This window comes from Coffea arabica, chromosome 3c (genome assembly GCF_036785885.1).
Source record: "Coffea arabica cultivar ET-39 chromosome 3c, Coffea Arabica ET-39 HiFi, whole genome shotgun sequence".
Taxonomy (NCBI): Eukaryota; Viridiplantae; Streptophyta; class Magnoliopsida; order Gentianales; family Rubiaceae; genus Coffea; species Coffea arabica.
The window spans coordinates 4756441-4778161 of record NC_092314.1 but is presented as its reverse complement, the minus strand read 5'-3'; the positions used below and the strand labels follow the sequence as shown (position 1 = coordinate 4778161).

The window sequence follows — 21721 nt, the reverse complement described above, 5'->3', positions numbered from 1 at the left end:
GATTACGGATAACCACTCTGACTTTTAAAAGACTTTAAATTGCAAATTTTTGAGATTTGACCTTTCTTCAAGCTTCCCTTTCCTACTCCATCTTCCAAGTCACTTCACAAGCCCAAAAGCTTTGGAACTAATGGAATTTATCTTTGATTTTTCTAATGCAATTGTGCATGTGGCTAATGTGCTTCTCTTTGTCCTCATTATATTTTCATTAAACTACAATTGAAATGAAAAAAAAAAAAAAAAAGAGGATCATAATCCCATCTCCTGATGAGCCAATGATGCTCTGTTAGGCAATAAGATCCATTAAATTGAACACTACTACACTGTTTTTTGTCTGGTGAAGAGATCATCAAACCTTTAGAACATGACATAGCTTGTGGACCAAGTCCACTCAACAATTGTCTTCATTTCTCAGTTTGGCAAGAAAACAATAAAACTAAAGACATAAAACTGAAGATGATCACTGACTTGCCAGGAGCCAACTTTTGTCTCACCTTCCACAGCCAGCCTAACCTTCTTAGAGGAGGGAGACCACTGGCTAGACTTCAAGATGTTGGTGAGACGTTGAAGATTACAATGTAGAATGAAACCTTTTTTTTTTTTTCCACTGCTATATTTTCTTTTTCTGCCCTTTTCCTCTTAATCTAGGCTGAGAATTAACTCATCTCTGAAATACCTTTTGGTGACTTTAACTTTGTCCATATCTGAGATGTTGCTTTCACATGCCACCAAACAGGAAAAAAGAAAAGCAGGTGACCTCGAGAATAATCAGCTCATTTCGTGATTCAAGCTTAACGTAGTCAATTAGATCCCTTTGTGCAGAATAACTGTTCTTCTGGTTCGCTTTGGAATATCCACTAAAATAGGACACAACATTGACGCTAAAGAGGTGCATCTAACATCTGTGTCTGCTTAGCCCCTTGTCTTCTTTACTTTCCTCTTTGTGCGGGACCTCTTATTATGAAGACCAAAGCTAGAAATATAAGGTTATGGTCAATGGAAACTGAAGCAAGATCCACCTAAAATGGAGAAAATTTTGAACACCTGTCTTGTGCTCGAAGAATATAGCTAGCTTGATGGATTCACTGCATATGCTTGCATTGTAAACAGGGCAGAAATCCATCATGACCTAGCTTAAACTCGGAGCAACTACACGAGAACATCATTCGTCACTTTCCCCATGTATTGACATGACAAAGTTGAAAGTCCTTTATCCATCATAAAGTCTACACATACTGAGCATAAACATATATAACTACATATATCCAGCTACAATGCTAGTAGATCGAAACTTCAATTACATTCGCCTTGCAGATTTGTAGCAGACCGACTTCTTCTTCTTTTTTTTATCTGTTTTTCTGAACATTTTACGACGGTTCTTCTCCAAGAATTTCGTTGTTGGTTTTGCTTGAAAGTCATCCTGCTGGCTGTTTAAAATGATCAGCGAGTCGGACAATATAAACGTCTCGAGTGCAATGGTAATTCACTGTACAATGGACAACAGCAGAGATTAACAGTATGAGAGCAATTATTATGGAAATGAAACAGAATAATGCTTAATTTGGAAACACAAAAAAAGCAGTTGAAGGAGAAAATTTGGCTCTCCAATATGTGAACAAAAGTTATATGAAACCATATACCAATTCTGAACGCCTTCCAGGAGAGTTTGAGACTGGTAGAGTTGTTACAATCATCCCCACATAAGCAATCCAATCCACAGTAGAACGTGCTTTTCTGGCTTCATGAGTATGACACCACATACCAGCTTCGAACATCTTCACCAGAATATTCACTAGACGACCATAACAATGGGATCTCATGCAGGACCGCTAGTCATCAATTCATTTACCCACTTCACCTGCTAGAAATTCTTTCTACTGATTCAATCTGGAGCAAAACTTTCAGTAATCACAACCAGTGAAAAAGAAAATCAACAAACGCTGAATGAAATTCTTGTCCAAATGAAAGTTAATTAACAACGCACAAGATACATTAAGCATTATGCGAACTGGCAAAGAAATTAAGAAAATATCTGAACTAAACCAAATATTGAAAACCTGAGTGAACCCATATTATAAAGCCAATCAAGCTCACTCTGTTATCCGATCAATTTCATTTAACGAATCCAATTCTCAGAGTGAAAGTCTAAAGCTTCATATATCCAGTTAGTAGCATTTTCTAGCTGGATCCTTTTCAAATTCCTAGATTAGAGAGTTGAATCTTCTGTCTTATTAAAGCAACACATAGGTAAATTTTACTCTTTCCACTGAATTTTCCAGTAAGTGGAAATGACAGTCCCATAAACTGAAATGTCAGTGGAACAAAGAGTTGACATAAACAAGGCGGGACTTGCATCTCAGAAGTCTGACCTCCGCATAATTTATCAACAATCCACAGATGATGTTCAATTATACCCTTAAACTCTTCAAAAAGACTGTGATAACATAATATGCAGTAATTAAAACTGACAAAGCCTTCTTTCATGAGAACCCAGTGCATATCAATCCCATGTAACACTTAAAAACTACTATCTATTTCAATGGTAAAAAAAAAAAGGTAATTTCTAAAACCTACCATTGGTGTAAGTTATGAATAATATTCATCGTTAGTTTACACAAATAAATTACACAGCCAGAAAGTGAGGAGCTTTCAACATGATTACCATCAGGATGATCCATCAGTCATATATAAAATATTATCCTTTTCCACAACATACACGCAACAAAGACTTCCCGCCAATTGAGGTAGAAGATAAAAAAACAGTCATAACAATCTAAGCTCAAATTGTACAAATAATCAAAATTCAAGTCATAGATAGCACAAATACATTCAGCTTCAGACAAATGTTTACTAGTGCTATATAAGACCATGTATGCCAGATATAAATGGCCTTACCTCTTCTCATAGTGAAAGCTTTTCCCTTCACCTTGCATATACATCCTAGTAGCTAAAAATCCATTAATGAGCAATACTGATATCGTACCAAAAATGTTCCTCCAGAATATGATATGAAGAAGTTTCTCCAATAATTGCTATCAGAAGACTTCTGTTTGATGAGTAAATAAAATTAGGTATGAGCAGGCATGTTGATTGACTCCCTTCCCACTTACCAGGGTTTGAGATTGGATATATATACATAACACCTTCTAGTAGCCACCAAAGCAATAAAAGGGTTTGTCAAAAGCTTGGGCAAACTAGAAATCTCTGCTCTGTCTTAGCTATAGATTTACTTGAATGCAAAAGATAAAGGTGCCCTGACCTTCACCACTAAAAGCATTCAACCTCATCTAAGAGACTATAGGGTCATAAAATCTCCGCGGTAACCAGAAAGGATGCACTCCACCTTTAGATAGTGGTTAATTACACATAAGCACCATCTATCACCCAAGGATGCTCCAGATTTGACCCTCAACTGACAATATAACAAACGCAAACTTCTGGTATCTACATGATTGATGCCATCACACGGTTTCTCACCAATAATCTCCACATGAACAATTACCATCCTTGAAATGATGAAAACGAATGTTGTCTCTGACAATAATCTCCCTACCCATAGTCTTTGATATGAACTTTATTGCTGTATGGCAGTCCACACATACACGAAGATTCTTTGTCACACGAATGGTTGTCCCAGCAGGAGAGCTAATAATACCAAATGCTATTGCTAGCCTTTCACTATGAGTGCTCACAGCATACCTCTTTTGCTCTTCATCAACATCATGTGGAATCTCACTTGTGTCAGGCACATAACCTTCGTTCTCTATTCGCTCTAAAATATCTTGCAGAGCCTCATCTATCTGACCATAAAATGGGTGAGATTTATCTCCTGCCACAAAAGCATGTACTTTGTTCTTAACTTCAATCCAGCTGCAAGCTGGTTTCTTCTTCATGCCTTTTCGTCTCATGGTGATTCTTATTTTTTGTGCCTCTTTCCAACTCCCAGCAGCACCATACATATTTAACAAGAGAGCATAAGCACCTGTGTACTCAGGATCAATCTTAAATATTTCTTTAGCCACCTTATCAGCCATTTCAAAATTTCTGTGAACTCGGCAAGCAGACAATAGTGCAGACCAAACACTCCCTGTTGGTTTTATATGCATGCTAGAGATGAAGTCATAAGCTTCCTGTAGTCTTCCTGCTCGACCAAGAAGATCAGCAAGCGCAGCATAATGTTCCAGTCCAGGAGCAATCCCATGATTTTGAGTCATAGTGCTGAAATATTTCCAAGCTTCATTGACCAATCCAGCATGGCTACAAGCAGTCAAAACAGCAACAAAGACCACAGAATTAGACTGCACTCCTGCCATCTGCATTTCCTCAAACAATGAGATGGCATCATAATGCCCATGCATTGCATACCCCATAATCATGTCTGTCCAGGAAACTGAATCTTGTATTTCCATGTTATCAAAAATCCACCGAGCATTTTTTATGTTCCCACATTTAGCATACATGTCGACCAGTGAGCTAGCTACATATAAATTCTCATCATTCCCTGTCCTAATTATGTATGCATGAAGCTGCTTCCCCAAAGTTAGGGTTGTCAAATGAGCACAAGCTGGCATTATTATCGAAAATGAATGTCCCAGAGGCTCAATATCAGCCCTTAACATCTGCCTGAACAATTCCAAGCCTTCATCAAACCTACCATTTTGTACACATGCTGCTATAATTGAGTTCCAAGAAACAGCATCACACTGAGGTAACAAACTAAACAATTTATATGAATCCTCCACCCTGGTACAATTTGCATACATATCAATCAAACTGCTCCCAATGAAACCATCTCCATCGAACCCATGTCTAATTGCAAAGCCATGGATCTCCTTTCCCTTCTTGAGATCAACATTCTTAGAAAAGATAGGAAGCACAGTAGACAAAGTAAATGAATCAGGCTTCAAGTCAGAATTTCCCATTTCTCTTAACATTCCTAAAGCTTCCTTATAGCGCCCACCATGAACATTTCCCTGAATAATCGTATTCCATGAAACAACATCTCTTATTGGCATCGTTTGGAAAACTTTCCTTACTGTATCCATTCCTAAAGCTTCCATCTCTATAGGCTTTTCAGTCATATCTTTCAACCCAACTCCACTTATTAAATGTACATTAACCTCATCTGGATGATTAATTGCCATCCAACTATTCCTAAAGCTACCAACCTGCTTCTTTCTTTCAGGAAATTCATCAAACGGCTGTTGGGCCTTTGGAAGCTGCAACTTGGCATACATATTCATCAATGCATTCCCAGTATAAAGATCACAATCCAAGCCAAGCCTCATAACACAGCCATGAACACTCTCACCAAGCCTTAGATCCCTCAATTGCACACAAGATTTTAACACAGAAGGGAACACATTTCTATCTGGGATTCTTCCGACAGACCTCATTTCATTAAAAGAAGTTAAGGAGTTCAAGAAAAGCCCGCTTGAAGCATAGCATTTAATGATGGATTTCCAGGCCTTTGTGGGCTGTGGTGAATCAATAGTGTTGAAAAGAGTTAAAGAATCTTGTAAAAGGTTAAAGTTGGAGTAAATGGAGATGATCTTAGAGTTGAGAATTGCTGATACTGGCGCCATTGTTCTGATGAGTCGTGCATGGAGTTCTTTTGCTTGGTGCTTTGTCTTGATTACTGATTCCTGTTCGAGGAAAGCCCTCAGAGATTTTTGATAGCAAGTACTCATGGGATTTTGCTGGAATATTTGTGAAATATTGGACTAATAAAGATTCAACTTTTATGCTCGTTTTAACATTTATTACACGATTCACAGATTGAAGATTTGATTTTAAGTACGTACGCGGCTTTCTGCTCTGTGTTCATCAACACTGAACCGCCTAAGCTGGAGCTTCATTGGAGAGTAGGACGGGAGCGAGTCTATGCTCCTCCCCAGCAGGCTTTCTGTTTCCGAGTATGCCCTCATGGGCTTCCTAAGAACCTTCAAGGACAGTCATCCACACACGAGACACGATTGTTAATGAATTCGTTAATTATTGTAAGCCGTCTGCAAGTAAATTTCTTCATGCTTTTATAAAGAAATTATATTTCCAAAACCATCCCCAATTCCAACTTGGTTTTTACCCAAAAAAAAAAAAAAAAAAGAGTTGAATGGAAATGGAAATTGGAATGCAAAACTCCCAAGAAGTGATTTTTCCCGATCATATGTGCCAGAATGTTTATCGTGCGTCAAGTAATTATCCCCACTAATTATGCCCTGGTTCTCCAACGTTCAACTATCAAAAAGGATCCCACAATCTCAAAAAAGAATAAACACATACAAACAGGTGCATTTGTTCCCAACTCAATGTCTCCATGTGACATTGATGGAGGTAAAAACACTAAAACCTGAAAGCTTTTCTTCCATTTCATGTTCTTCCTTCTTACTGATCATCCAAAACTCGGATTAGGTGGTTCAGATCCCTAAATTAGGTATCCATAAGTATCCAGATGACAATGACCTCCCTAACTCCAAAGTCGAATTAATCAAGGCATAAATTTCTCCTGCTGTATCAGGTGGCTGCCTGGAACAAAATCTAGCATACATGAAAGATAAAACCCAAAAGACTCAAACACAGCCATTGGAAACCAGAAGGCAATTGGAGAACAAAGTATCCCATCAAATTATAATGGTTACATTAAGAGTAACATCCATGAAAATTCAAGACACACATCATGATACATGTGCCCTTGTAAGTGACAGAAATCACATTCCTAAAGCTGTACCAAGTACATCATAAACATAAGATAGTATATCTCAGCTTCCAAACATGCAGCAGGACAATCATAAAATCTGAACTTTGCAATCTTCAATCATCTTCTCTCTCAGGTGGAAGACCGCAGGGCAAAAGCATTTTCTGCAACATTCAGGGAAGCAAATCCAAATGTACTCTTAGTTTTAGTGAAGGAAGTACAATCAGAGTAATAGAGAACAATTAAATTTTTTCATACACGAAAACTGACAAGTAAAAAACAAAATTCTCCAAGATAAGGTAACCTTAAATCCTTCAAAGAGGCAATCCTGCATCTCCAGCATTTCCTTAATATAACAATTGGACCATATTCACAATATTCTAATTACCTATGATTCAGCTTGATATAGGATAAAGGAAACGGATAGGCACATAAAAAACTCAAAAGAAATCATCAACTTGATGCTACCACTACATCTTTCATTCATCATTTTAAAGCAGCTGGCTTGTTTTTTATTTTCGTCATTCTTTTCATCTTTTATACTAAACACCAGGTTGTATTATCAAACTTGCACAACTACCCACAAGTACCTCATATTTTTAAGTACAAAACATGAGAAAAAGTTGATGTTTGGAACAAGAAGGGACACTTGACTACTAGCTAAAAACAGGTAAAGCAACCCAACAGAGAAAAGCACCGTCCTCCTTGCTTAGAAAGGGCAACATGACTGGCCTAATTAATCATGAAGCAACATATTACGTACTAAAACGACAGGGAACAAAAGAAAAGAAAGAACCGCAAACCTCTAAAGTGGGCAAAAATAAAATGTTAGAATGACAAAGCAGCATACGGAACAAGACAACACCAAGTGATCCAGAGAAAAAGAAATAGAGCAAGAATCGATCTTTCTGAAATTGCAGAGCTTTACCTGCATGAAATTATAGCGTTCTCTACCAACTGACTCGTTCTCTGCAATTGCAAAATAAGCTAGCATTGGGTAGTGCCCAATATACGATGCATAACTATCCCGCTGAATGTTCACTGCCCACTCACTATAAAGTTCCAAAATTTAAAACCAAATCCAAAAATCATAAGGTATATCCAGTCACAAAAAAGGGAGAGAATTGCAAACTTACAATCTGTTCAAGTCGGCGTGGCCAGTGCCCACATACTTAGCTTGCAAATGCTCTAACTGTGAGTTTATATTAAACCTGTCGCTCGCCTGCACCCATAAGAGAACAAAAATCATTAAATTGAATGCAATTGGAAAATATTGGAAGATCAGGGTTTTAAGGAAAGGGTTTGGAGGAAAGGAATTAGGGTTATTAAAATCCGATTTTCCATAATTATTCATGAAAATAAGCTGACGCAGAAGACGGAATGGATTTTGGAATCGAATCTAACGGTAATTTTGTTGTATCGAAAATTTATCTATAAATTTAAGGGTTTTTTACCTGCATGATTTGGGGGTTTTGGAGAGCCAAAAGAGATGAAAGAGAGAAAAAGACGGGGAAGAACGGAGATTTTAGTAGATTACTAGCATGGCATTGACCAAAGTGCTGCTTGGGCCTTGGGCCGGGTTTACACTAGTTTTTGAGAATTTTTTTCTTTTCTTCAACTCTCTTTATTAGCCAAAAATTAGAGATTTTTTGTTCAATTTTCACTAGATTTTAGTGCTCGTCCCACTATTTTTTGGTCGTCAACGTGAATGTTTACAAGTTGTTAATGTGAATATCGTCACGTTAAAATTAAGTCTTAATTATAACAATATCTCAACAAAATTTGATTAGCAAAGAGTAAAGAATTTGATCAGTTCGAGTATCATATTGTAATAATTAATCTATCATAAAAACATTGAAATTGTGAAGAAAATATACTGCATTTGTTCGAAAAGTTCAATTTTTCAGGATTGTATTCAACTCTAAACCAATTCTTGATTGACCCTTGCTTCAACATCTACCAATTCTTGAATTGATGAGCTAGGCAGCAATAAGACAATGGAAGAACAAAGAACATGAAGCTCTTCCATAGTGCAGGGAAGGAAGAAAAGGGTAAATATGACTTAGAATAGGATAAATCTTCCAAATCTTGAGCCTTCACAGACATTTGTCACCATTCATAATTTATCCTGTGGAGTAGAACACGGTACATCTGCAGATTTTTGTCCATGGTTGCAGACGAAGGAAAGCTACATAGCCATTAATTGAACAGAAACCTGTGATGAATTGTTTTCGCCGGTATGAACCAATCAGAAAAGAGAAAGCTAGAGTCAGAGAACAATCAGATATAAGAGCCCAAAATTCAAAGCTTTGTAAACTTAAAGATTGGTATTGCTATGACTAAAGCTGTATCAAGAAAGGTAATTACAAGAACAAGCTATTGTATCAGTTCTCTACAGTTTTGACACCAGAAAAAAACCAGAAGACTTGCACGTTTTGCAACTATCCAAAAAGAATTGAATATATATATATACTTTCTGGAGATAATTTACACAGATCACGATCAAAGCCGAGCCAATCCAAATGCAAACTGTAACAAACGCCAAAACGCCTTCATCATGCATACTTACACTTTGGGTGTACAAAAACGAAAACAGCTGTAACAGAAGCTATTCGGTCATAATTAACTTAATCCTGTCCAGTTCATTTGCTAGAGTCATCTGAAGTTATGCACAGATTAGTCATTTTTCATGGTTCCCCCCGTTTCGAAACTTCTAATTGCCGAGGTAATAGATTCAGAAAGCTTCCTTGAGCAGACTGATTTGAAGAAGCATCTGATTCCTCATCTGCGAAATGAAACATAAGGAGATCAGAAAACTCTGAATTTGGCATTTCCATGTATCTTTTACCAATCACATCACATAGCCACAGCAATTCTAGGGTGGAGTCAAGCCGTAAAACTGTGAAATGCACAAAACAAAAGAACATCAAGTAACAAGTAGACCTATATGAACATGCAATTATGGGATGGATGAAGTCAGCCCCTCTATGACACAGCACAAGATCCATTTTGAGTCATCACCAACACGCTCAAACACGAATTTCTAAAGTTTGAATTGAGCAGTGAGGTTAAGTAATTTTTTCACCACCTCTTTTGGGACGGGAATGCTGTCCAAGGGTAATGGAAGATGACCGTGGGTGAAGTCAGTAGAATACCTTTTCATCTAGTAAAGTTGGAGATGCCTAACAGACAAGACATTGCAAAAGAAACAACAACAGAATCAAACAAGAAGAGTTTCCTAATTACCTTAAGCTGGTCACTTAATTTGTAATGGTATCGAACCTTTTAGATATATAAATTGCAACAGAAAGATGGGACTCGAACAGTATCATGAAAACATACAAGGAAAGGAGAAAATTTCAACGAGCATGTCTCATTTTGTAGACACAAGTGGTACATGTTACTTGGATATTCACTTTTGGTACGAAAGCAACTTCCTTTCCGTAGCTACAATCAAAAGAAACAGCCTGCCAACAATAAAATGCGAAATGACAAGGAAAAGAGGAAACGTGAAAGACTTCAGGCAACAAACAAGTACATTCATCATTATATTTCATATGCTCCCCAGCCAAGATACAGCTTCTCTTTCCAGAAGGAAACATAAACACACACAGCACTCTTTCCGGAAAGTATTACTCTTTGGTCTTTAACCTTGTCCATTTAAGCAAGCAACCATCTATAACTTGACTTTTGCCATTTACATGCAAAAACCATCATTAGTTCAAAATCAAAACAGCATCCAAGGAACACCTGCAACAAAGTGTATCTGAAACTGGGAGGACGCAACAATTACTACACATTTTTCTCTCTTCATACTTATAATTAGCACAAGGAGCATGTCTTCCTATTCTGGTAACAGTCACATGGCATAATAAACAACCAGAAACAGTTGTATCAATGTAAAGAGACACTTATAAACAAATTACAAACAGACGAACAGACAAGGGGTATAAAGAAACATACTGAAGAGGGATTTGACAGTGGGTCTCTTAGGCTTAGTGCTCTTCTTCTTCAGTTCAGCTGAAAAAGGAAAATCATTTCAGAAACCTATCAGAACCATTAAAATTGAGTACGCCACATTAGAAAAATTTCCCCCCAGTAAATATCACATGAAGCTAAAGATAAGCATCAAGCACAAATTTCTGTTATGTTTTTGCCACATTTTATTAGAAAACTAAAGGAACCCATGAAACTGGAATATAAATGGAGAAGCTTGATACCAATTCCAGGAACTTCATGATCGTTGACAATTTCGAAGTTTTTGTATGTGTAACCCATAAAGTTGACATCCTTTGATGAGAGCATCTGCAACAATAAAAGGAACAATGAAATGGTACACAAGCATGAACACTTTCCTTGCAATATCACACGTAAGCAAGCATTATTATATAATAAAAAACAAGCATAATTTAAGAAATAGAAGTATCTAGACGTCCAAAATTTTCCAATTATGTTACTGCCACCTTAGGAGCACTTTAAGTAGAGGAGTTGCCATCATGCTTTCTTAGTCACAGGCTTTGGCCAGTGACTTCTTCTTTCCTTTTTCTTTTTCTTTCTTATTTATTTATTTTTTTATTATTTCACTAACAATGCAACTAACAGTCTGTTTTGATAAAACAAAGTTTCTGATATTCACTAACAATAATGTAATTTACTAAAAATCAAAATTTCAGTAAGAGTTTGAATGTTAAATTCATGGAAGATTGAATGTATTAGCCTAGATTTAATTCTTTAATCTGTTGACCCTACAAATTCTCTACAACCCAAACTTGCGAATGGGATACAGTTGTATTCACAGCAAGCTAATAACATACTACGTGCGACCAACATCACAACTAAAACCACTTGCACAAAGGCTTCAACTATTTTACCAGAAGCTGCGACAAACTTTTCTCACTTATCAGTAGACAGCAAACATGAACATGGACCACCACATAAAATAACAGAGCACCATGTGAAAGAGAAACAATAGTAACCACCAACTAAAAGAAATGCTGTGCTTCATTAGTTTAACATGTGTATAAAGGAGCGTCATAAACCAACCTTCCTCCATGGACCAGATTTGGCTGATGTAGCAACTTGACTATCACCCTACAACAATGTAAATTGATCATGAGAAAAATAATAATGTTAGAGTAGGACTGGCTGAGATTAGAGTAACCATAGCTTGAACATGTTTAAAAGGAAAGTCTAGTGCACCTCTTCAAACTTCTCGAAATTTTGGGTATCCAACTCATCGTTAACTTCTGGAATAAATGCTGCTTTCATTTGGTACAACTTGTCCCACTCAATACCTCGGAACCATGGGTGAGCCTGAATATATTGCACCAGGAATTTCTCACTCTGCAATTCTTTTATCAAAATTAGATTTCAACTTTCAGATTAGATAGATGAAAAAGAACCTTTATTTCATCAGCGCCTTTCGTTCCAAGCCTTTGTTCCACATTGCATAATAGCTTACAGATAAGATCTTTCGCTTCCGGGGATAGTTTTACCTCTTCAGGAAATTTTAGATACGTTCTCCAGTTGACTATCTGCAACAAACAGAAAAAAAAAATTACTTGGCCATGTCCAAGAAGCAACAAGTAGAAACATAATTGATGAGGAACTGTAATCAAACAGGGAAAAACATTATTACCTTCCTACAAGTAGACATAGGTTCATCCGAATAGAAAGGGGGAAAACCAACAAGCATCTCATACATAATAGCACCAAGAGACCACCTATAAAAAAACAAAACAGAGTCCAGATAATTTTGCTTAACATAAATCTTCTTGTTGTTGTAGGAGGCGAATGAATGCCACAATATACATACCAGTCACATTCCATTCCATAGCCCTTCTTCAACAACACTTCTGGAGCAATATAATCAGGCGTACCAACAGTTGAGTAGGCCTGCATATTCAAAATATAGAAAGAAAAAAGAAATGTCAACATATGCTTCTTCCACAAAGTCTTCATAATTCAAGAGTCTGAAAACATCATCTCCTAAACAGATCTGCTAAAAGAAGAGGAAAGGACCTAGACAATTTAGCATGTTCCCAAAACTTGCAAGCTGGATATTCAAAAGGATACCAGAAATTCAAGTTCCAGCAATAGAGCCAACCGATAAGAGCGTGACATACATATATGAAAACTTAGAAGGTAAATACCTTATTAAGGTAACATGCAATGTTAATCCACTCACAAAAAAGAGAAGAAGACAGGTCATCATGTACAGGAAATGTCGAAGTATGTGTTGATTCTGAGACATAATCAAATGACTTTAGGCAGGAAAGACAATGAAATAAGGGCACGTTGTAGAACAATCTCGTTACAATAACTCCAGATCTGAAACCAGATTATACTGCAGCCATTTGAGAAACAAATAGAATACACAGAGGCATGGATACAAAGAGCAATAAAAGGGCAAGAGAAAAATAAAACACTGGCAGATGAAGACAACCTCTCTATCTACCTGACTATATAGCACTTTTCCTTGTTACTTTTTCTAATTTGAAGTCATTTATGCCATGCAACATTATTCACAGCAGGAACTTACAAGCATCCTCCTGTTCCTTTGCCAATGCAACAGCTGCTCTTGCTGAGTTCGCTTTGGTGCTGCTGGTCGCCCATCACTTTGCAAAGCACCACTGTAATTATTCCCAACTGAAAAATCCTTCTCCTGAAGGTTACTACAGTCTAACGGCTTACATAGCCCAAAATCAGACAATTTCATATGCCCATTACGATCTAGGAGCAAGTTATCAGGCTTGATATCTCTGTTAAATGTCAATGAAAAAAAAAACAAATTGATATAGAACATTTACTCTCAAGTTCGAAAATAAAAATAAACCCAAAAGCAATTGTCAGAATAACTTAACTGACCTATGAATATAATTGTGTTTGTGGATGGATTCAATTGCAAGGACTGTTTCCCCAACATAAAACCTGGCCTCATCTTCAGTCAGCGTATCCTTTCTCATAAGCAAAGTCATCATATCTCCACCAGGTAAATATTCCATAATAAGATAAAGATACTCTTCATCTTGGAAAGAACAATAAAGTTTGACGATGCAATTGCTGTCAACTTCAGCCAGAAGATTTCTTTCTGCTTTCACATGTTCAACCTGTACAAGAATATATTTCGAAAGATTAAGGAGAAAAGTGCAACAAGAAACAATCCTTAAGAAAAGCTCAATAAGAAAATAATCCTCTACCTGGCCTCTACGAAGCATTTCCGACTTCTTTAGTTTTTTCATAGCATATACATTGCCTGTGGTCTTTTCCCTGCAGATCCTAACCTGCAATACAAAACAAATAATAAATAAAGGAGAAGCATATATCAATCCCTGTAATAAAAACATTGTTAATCTGTAATATCACTATCTCCAGCAGAGCTCATCTTATTCTTGTGGATAAAAGAGAGAAAAAAGGATAAATAAGAACAGTAGTTAACAATTTGCACGAGGAGACTTTCGCCAAACAAAAGAGAAAGTTACCCACCCAGAACCACATGTCATAGACAGGATTGAAGGAGGCATATCCTATCAACAGTGGACTGAGTTATGTCACCACCCATTTCATCCTATACTCACTTGAAAACGCAATGACTAGGCTTAAAATTTCATAACAAAAATATAAGAACTCGCCTCTTTCACCATTTCTACTATTCACAAACTTCCCCCACTTAGACAATCATATTTATGCACCAAAATTCTAGTGTTATAAATTTTGAGGAAACAAATTCAAAAAAATGAAAAAGAAAAAGAAAAAGTGCATCCCATTTTCAAAACCTCTTCTGTTGACATAAAACAAACACGCTACTATAGTGCCAAGAGTTAATGTTCCCTTGCCAACCTAAGACAAGTTTTCTCGCTTTTATTTATCATAAAGGAATATTTTCATTCCTTCTTTACTCTTGATAGTTACAGAACTTTCTTTTCTAGTATTTTATGTGTCACAACAATTAGGAATAGGGAATCTATATAAAAGAAAAGTCTAACAGTTGGAATAGTGTTCCAATGAAAAGAGAAAGGTAATATGTTAAAAAAGAAAAAAAAAAGGTAATTTGAATGTTTTCTGGCCTGAATAAATTTGATGGATTTTTGCAACAGATTTTTCCACATGTGCTCAAACACCCCCACAAAAAGAGTCATACCTCCCCAAAAGCACCCTTCCCTATCATCGTCAATGGCTCAAAATCATCAGAACCCATTTTGTGCCTCTGAAGGCGCATATATTCTGTCTCCTTTTTCTCCAGGTACTTTAATAGGTTACTTTGTTCTTCCTCAGTGACGTCAGCATCAGCCAATTTCCTTTCAAGGACATGACGTCTGCAAGCACAAAGAAAGACATTAATATTCTCTGTAATGCTCTACTCAAAATAATTAAAAACCCTTGTTTCTGAGCAAGAAAAGGAAAGAATGTCACAAGAATACAAGCAAGATAAGAACAAGGCCGTGCCAGAAAAATATATTGATCAAGCAGCACTTTGTTTAGTCAAAAGAAAGAGAAGCAAAGTCTGCATTCTTAATGGTCAGGACAAATAGTTTAACTCTTCATACTGAAAAGACTTGATACCTTTTGTCGTAGCATGACATATTCACTAAAAACAACCTTCCTTCAAATCGAACATCTGGATCACTTTTAATGCATGCAACTTTTTGTTGCTAGTGCAGAAGTTCACCTTGTTCACAGGCAGCATTTGTCATAAAGGGAAAGGTACCAAAAGAATGGATGGTGGATAGTTTCGAATAACTGTGTCGAGTAGACTGCTAGAGTTTACTTGCTTTCTAAGGCCAAATTCTCTGGCATTTCAAAAGTTGTCAGAATGGCCAATTTTAAATTCACAGGAAATCTGGAGGTTAGTTTTGTGCAGACTAAGGAGAACTGATCGTCATTAGACACGCTCTGACAAAAAGGAGCCCATGGACATATCACATAAAAATCCACATTTAAAAATCTAGAATGAGCAACTAAACATGAGATTCGCTTTTGTTCCCTCTTCTGTTTATAAAATCTTCGAGGAATTACTAAACTATAGAAACAATTTGCATTTCTCATTAATAAAATATGATATGTTCTTGCCATAATAGAGACATTTGTGTTCCATTTTCTCATAGGAAGACATTTATTTGTAATTCATTTCTGCATATGGACAATCTACAATTGGTTTTTCATGGCCATCCTAGTTATTTTGCCCTGTAAGTGTATCTTTCTGGAGATTACTGATAATATTTCACATACAAAGCAACATATAAGTGACTGACAATTGCTCTTCTATTTGTGCAGATAAGTTACTGTTAATGTCCACCATGGATTCTGTTCTTGTATGTAATGAAAGCAGATTAAGCACTTCAACAGAGTTGGAGTCCCATTTGTCTTCATATCCAAAGACGAGATATGAGATTGGTTAACATGGATATGAGCAATTCATGTTAAGACAAATGGATATTTAACTGCAAAAGAAAGAGCTTAACAAATCGATATTGGTACCTACAATCATATAGGTACCTGCAAAAGAAAGAGCTTAACATGGATATGAGATTGGTTACATGTCAAATGTTGACGCACAAAAGCTGGGACTCTTTGACCAGCAATTTGATTGTCAGGTTCCAAAGTGGAATGCTAAAGCATAAAAATCAGAGAAGCCTCTACCAAAGATAGAGCTGGAGCAACTTTTCTACAACACCCCTAGCCGATATTTTTTGAAAAATCTTTCATGTTTCTAAATAAGCCCAGCGGAGATTTATTACCCAAAGCATGCCATCAGCTGAGATAATCCTTAACAACTCCCTGAAGTCTATTACAACTAGTCCAAGGAGCATACTACAACACATGTGCGTGTGGGTCAAAGAAAGATAAATGACTACTGTTCATCTAACACCAAAGTACAGCCTCAGCACTAACAGGTCGCTACCAAAATTTGCAGCAATACATCTTGAGCAGCCGAGATATTGTCCTTCCAGATGATCCACTACACCCTGGGAGTGATCATGTAAAACAACAAGCATGTCTTCCTACAAAATTGTGTGCAAATGTAATGCAACTGAAGATCCCTTTTCTTACCAAGGACACCACGAAAATCATCTTAAGAATTGCTCATTAGGATCCCCTTATTGGTTAACAACGGGATTACAACCACTGTTGTTTTAAATTTGAAGCCTTTGAATGAAAACAGCATTATAATCCTATTTAGTCTCCTGTTGCAACTAAAATGAACGTATTAAGTAGAAGACATTGAAAATATATTTTGTCCAACACTCACTACAGAAATCACACCAATTGCAATCAAATAGAAAATAAAGGTCATACCTCTCCCTCCGCTCCTGAAGATTCTTCATCTGCTCCTTGTAATGCTTCTCTATATACTGCTTAGCAGCTGCAGCCTTCTGCTTGGTAGCATTTGAGGGCGCCTCCTCACTTGCAACCAGTTTTGATCCTTCTTTCCCATTAACTGTTTCCTTCCTCTTTGCTGGCTTTGGCTTATCCTTTGATCGGGATTTTCCAAACCATCGCCTCAGAGCCTCCATCTGCTTGACAAGTCCGTTATGCCACTTCTGATCAGAATCGCACCAAAACCTAAAATGCTACAAGTCCACAATCTCAACTATTCCCCTTCTATCCACAACCATCCAGCACATCAACTCTGAAAGTAATCTTCAGCAACCATAAAGAATCTGATCAACATACTCTGCATAAGACACAAAAATAAGAGAAAATGAATAGGACAATCTCTTCAACAGGGAACAAAAATTTTACTAGTTGTTAGAACTAGACCCATCTGGACTTCAGCCTTGCGGTATCTACTTTATTTCTTCTTTTTCCCTTTTCACTATTATAGCTATAGTATCTGGAAATAAAGATTACTCTATTAGCATTTATTCCAAATTGCAAAAGTTCACGACTTTTTTTAAATACAAGATTTGTTTTCCAATTAAAGCAAACCAAATTGGCTGATCACCTTGACCATAATAACTAAAAGCAAATGAAGTTTAAAAAACAAAATATCCTTCCAAATTTGCTGCTTGCTCACTTCACACATCACGGACTAAAAGAATTTACATACACAGATACTAAAGCAACTAAATTTGCCGAATGTTGCAAAAATTAAAATTCTAATACACTCTCTAAACTCTCCTAATAGAGACCCGAAATCTCTTTTTTTTTCTCCCAAAAAACAAAAAGGAACGACTGAAAACAGCACATTGACTCCTCAAAAGCTACAGTCAAAATTGAAGAACTAAAAAACACACAATATTGACCACAATTCAGGATAAAAGTCAGAGCCAAGATTCAAACTCTACCATAATTCGATTAAACACCTGATCCAAAAAGACAGCCAAGATGCACTTTACACAACCTTGAGCTAAAAAAAAGTCACCAGAAAAATAAATAAACAAACAGAAGAACCCAAGGAGCAAAATTCCAGAAAAATCAAAAGACCCAGAATTCACCTTCAAGAACCCAGCAAGAATTTTGAATTGGATTGATTTTAGCCTTCCACTGCTATTTTTTCAGTGTGGAGGGTGTCTTTTTGGAGAGACTAAGAAGTAGGAGTAAAGTAAGATTAGCATAAGAGTATATCTTAAATAAAAAAAAATGAAAAAAAGGAAAAAGAAAAAACCCACCCCTAAAAAAAGAGAAAGAAAAAGGAGAGAAAAGCAGCAAAAAGATGGTTTCAGTTTAGGTAGGGAAGAAGACTAGTGATTTTTGTAGCTGTTGTTGGTGAAGCAATAGTAATGAGTGATGACCGCTTTGAGTCTGTGCTGTGTTGTGGTGGCATCATTCAATCACCAACGAAAGGGAAAAAAACACACACACAACACATACCAGAAACAACAAATACAACACACAGTTCAGCTTTCCTTCAAGAGATAGAAGAGAAAAAAAAGAAAAAGGAGGGACTTTTGTTTTTCTTTTCTTTTTCCTTTCCTTTCCTTTCTTTCTTGAGTAGTAGTAATAAACTTCTTTGATTTGATTAGTTGCCTTTTTTAAAATTAACAAAATTGTGAGGTTTTAAGTATTTTGTAACAAAATTTTCTTTTCTTTCTTTTTTTGTTATTAGGGACAGAGATGTCTGGGATCAGAGTTCTAAGACAGTTGGAGCAAGGTGGATCCCATTGTGAATTTGACCAAGCATTCCATTAAAGAATACTTAATTTGGTTTCTGGTTAATATATTAAATGAGATTACCGAAATTGATAAATGTAGCATGTATAGAAGTGATCCGGGTTCTTTTTTTTTCAAATTAAACTCAAATATTTTATTTAAAAAATTTAGGAAAAATCGGATACTCTAACATCATCAAAAAAATAGCGTAATCATAGCCGTCTTTTGCATTATATTATGATATCTATATAGGGTACTTAGGTAAGAAAGTAAAATGAAAACTGGTTATTAAAATAGAAGGGTCAATATATAGAGTCGATATATATAATATTAACATAGCTTATTCTTACCACTACTAGGAGGGGAATGTCCGTACATCGCGCGGATGTTTGATGTCTGTGGTTAAAAAAGATTTTATGATAGTTCAAGTGAATATCAAAAAATTCACGCACATTGAATAACACAATGAAGTAATAAAATATCTAATGTATACTGGGAGATGGAGAAGGAAATCACGCATGCTATCTTGTTCAGTTCATATATTTTGAAACAAACACTTGTATATGAGCTTTTCATTAACAAGACTAAACGAACTTTAAACAGCTATCCAACTAATTCAGATAATAGCAATAAACAAATCGATTATCCACGTAAAGATGCATCTACACAACATTCTTATTGATGAAAGTAGCCAACTATGATGGAGGCTTTTTTATCATAGTAGCCAACATTCTTTTTGATCAAAGTAGCCAACATTCTTGTTGATCGAAACCTTCCAACAAAACCACACCATTTTAATTATATAGAACAACTAACTTTGTGGAGAAACAATAATATCAACATTAAACTGTGCTAACAGAGTATCCAATTTTGAAATGAAAACATTTAGCTAACAATAGAAATTGCGATTTTACAAAGCAAATCATACCATTAAAAAAAAGAATGAAACCTCGCCTCAAATTCGACAACCAAGAATAACTTCACCAGAGAACCATATTGAAATTCAGAGTACAACGGCAATATAAATAAGTATTTAGCGGAAGACGAAAGGGACATAAAGAAGAATGTGAATGGACAGACATTTGAAAAATTGAAGTTGAAACTAATGTTCAATTATAAATCCCTTAATAAACTACATTGTGCTTACTTTAATTGAGATGAAAATGACGTCTGAAGTTATAATAGCAAAGTAATAGTAATAATTGATACAAACCAAAATGAATGTCTCTACAAGGACATTTAAGTAATTACACCAATAAAGAAGCTATTATGGGTTGTATCCATTATAGAAAAGATGATCAAATAATCTCACATTCCCAAACTAGCCAAACATTTGAATAAATCATCACTGCATCTTTTACAATACAAGGACATTTCAATAAACACAATAATACACGTACTATCTAAAGTAATACCCAATATTATAACTACACTCAAACAACCTCACAATCCCAAAATACCCCTACTCTTGCGGTTGAAATTCAAAGCCATTCTTTGACCCAAACTCATTCTTATATAGTATAAGGATATCCAAGTATTTTATGCCTAACTACTTCCAATTATGAAGGCGCTAATGACTTCTTTTATTAATGCATTTGAATAATTGCAACGAATTTCTAGAAATTAATTAGAGAATTTTAAAATGGAATTGGATTGTTCAAGTTAATAGGCAATGATTTTTTCTTGCTAATGAAATGATAGTTTGTTTTGTCAATAGATTTTGCATTGAAAATAAGATAACATGGTAGTATGATGAAAATGGTCAGCGACGTTATCTAGAATTTTATAAGACTAGAAGAATACATGGTGAATAAGACTTTAGTATTTTCTACTAATGTGGGCCCGGTTTTGCAAGTGAGTTTTTTGAATGTTTATCTAAAATTTTACTGTAACTTGCTGTAGAAGTTTTTTAAAAAATTTTTGAAGTGTGTAAATTTTTGAATATTTTAAAAAATATAGTTTAAAAATTTTAAGAAATTTTTTGAAATTACTGTAATTATAAAATTTTTAAAAAACTTATAACAGATAAACTTGACAAAAAACTTGCATGTCAAACAAGGCCGTGTTCTCAACCCAAGTCATTTGTTCCGGTTGTTTTTTGAAAGCGTGGAGTTTTTGACGTGTAATCATTTAGATTACAAAAAAGCTCGAGTCATCAGATGTAAAAGCAAGCATTTGACTCCAATTTCTTGGCAAACATATATAAATACTAATTTAAAATGAGAAAAAAAGGATCCACTATTGGTACTCCATGCTTTTCTAAATTCACACAAAGATAAAGTATAATTATTGTATCTCTAGAAGTGTTTAGTATAACTATTTTGGTTAAATTAAAACTGAAATAATTTTTATAAAAGATGAATAATCTGTCTCAACTTAAGAGTGCAATTATAATTATCCTAAAATGATTGCTTACTCGTCAATGTGTGTATATAGATATAGATGAATCATCAATGACAATATCTCTCGTATTTTTATTAAAACATTCCGTGTTGTTTATTGTTGTTCATTTGATAAAACGTTTCATTTGTAATCAACAGATCACGAGTTCGAATAATTAATGAAGATACACGGAGAATCACTCTTGATTCTCTTTAAATGTAAATTAAAAAAGAAGAAGAAGAATAAAAAAAAATGCCCGTCCTCTTTTCATTTTACTTGTAATTTCTTGAACACGGTTGGTCGTAAATTCAATTAATAATGGTAGTATTTTCGTCTAACTACATGATCAAAAAATTCCAAAAAGAGCGTCATTAACAAGTAAAAGAATGCCATTAATGCTTCCCCCGGTTTCTTAATTACCAATTTCAGGCAGCTGTTGATTTTGGAAATATCAGGTGCTTAAGAAAAATCTGAAACGTCAAATTGTCGAATTAAGTTAGCAAATGTTTTGCGGAACCAAACGTTAATAGACAATGGACCCATAAAGTCAGC

General features: G+C 35.6%; 3 protein-coding genes and 1 long non-coding RNA gene across 4 annotated transcripts; all 4 read right to left on the bottom strand.

Moving 5' to 3' along the window:
- Positions 1–853: 853 nt before the first annotated feature.
- On the bottom strand, positions 854–5977 carry LOC140037589 (putative pentatricopeptide repeat-containing protein At3g23330). The gene is made up of 3 exons (XM_072081997.1): positions 2896–5977; positions 1641–1887; positions 854–1486 (listed from the first exon to the last, which is right to left on the bottom strand). The coding sequence occupies exon 1, from the start codon at positions 5688–5690 to the stop codon at positions 3474–3476; it is 2217 nt and encodes a 738-aa protein (XP_071938098.1). The 5' UTR covers positions 5691–5977; the 3' UTR covers positions 854–1486; positions 1641–1887; positions 2896–3473.
- Positions 5978–6600: 623 nt separating this feature from the next.
- Positions 6601–8278, bottom strand: LOC140037587 (uncharacterized protein At4g14342). Its single transcript, XM_072081996.1, has 4 exons — positions 8149–8278; positions 7831–7916; positions 7623–7746; positions 6601–6858 (listed from the first exon to the last, which is right to left on the bottom strand). Exons 1-4 carry the CDS (start codon positions 8152–8154, stop codon positions 6811–6813), a joined length of 264 nt encoding a protein of 87 aa, XP_071938097.1. The 5' UTR covers positions 8155–8278; the 3' UTR covers positions 6601–6810.
- Positions 8279–9136: 858 nt separating this feature from the next.
- LOC140037586 (uncharacterized) lies at positions 9137–17369 on the bottom strand. The gene is made up of 13 exons (XM_072081995.1): positions 16991–17369; positions 14835–15009; positions 13894–13977; positions 13562–13803; positions 13236–13455; positions 12510–12589; positions 12333–12417; positions 12097–12228; positions 11894–12007; positions 11738–11785; positions 10915–10999; positions 10658–10714; positions 9137–9479 (listed from the first exon to the last, which is right to left on the bottom strand). Exons 1-13 carry the CDS (start codon positions 17206–17208, stop codon positions 9382–9384), a joined length of 1638 nt encoding a protein of 545 aa, XP_071938096.1. The 5' UTR covers positions 17209–17369; the 3' UTR covers positions 9137–9381.
- Positions 17370–17982: 613 nt separating this feature from the next.
- On the bottom strand, positions 17983–18445 carry LOC140037588 (uncharacterized). The gene is made up of 3 exons (XR_011841481.1): positions 18307–18445; positions 18133–18221; positions 17983–18044 (listed from the first exon to the last, which is right to left on the bottom strand). It is a non-coding gene; the product is annotated as an uncharacterized lncRNA (long non-coding RNA).
- Positions 18446–21721: the final 3276 nt, after the last annotated feature.

Excerpts from the sequence above, each read along its gene's own strand:
- LOC140037589 (XM_072081997.1), bottom strand. The coding sequence starts at position 5,690 with ATGAGTACTTGCTATCAAAAATCTCTGAGGGCTTTCCTCGAACAGGAA.
- LOC140037587 (XM_072081996.1), bottom strand. Across the intron at positions 7,747-7,830 it reads CACGCCGACTTGAACAGATT|TGAGTGGGCAGTGAACATTC; the intron begins GTAAGTTTGCAA and ends GGAACTTTATAG. Across the intron at positions 6,859-7,622 it reads AACGCTATAATTTCATGCAG|AAAATGCTTTTGCCCTGCGG; the intron begins GTAAAGCTCTGC and ends TGAATGTTGCAG.
- LOC140037586 (XM_072081995.1), bottom strand. The coding sequence starts at position 17,208 with ATGGAGGCTCTGAGGCGATGGTTTGGAAAATCCCGATCAAAGGATAAG. Across the intron at positions 13,978-14,834 it reads GGAAGGGTGCTTTTGGGGAG|GTTAGGATCTGCAGGGAAAA; the intron begins GTATGACTCTTT and ends TTTGTATTGCAG. Across the intron at positions 13,804-13,893 it reads AAATGCTTCGTAGAGGCCAG|GTTGAACATGTGAAAGCAGA; the intron begins GTAGAGGATTAT and ends ATTCTTGTACAG.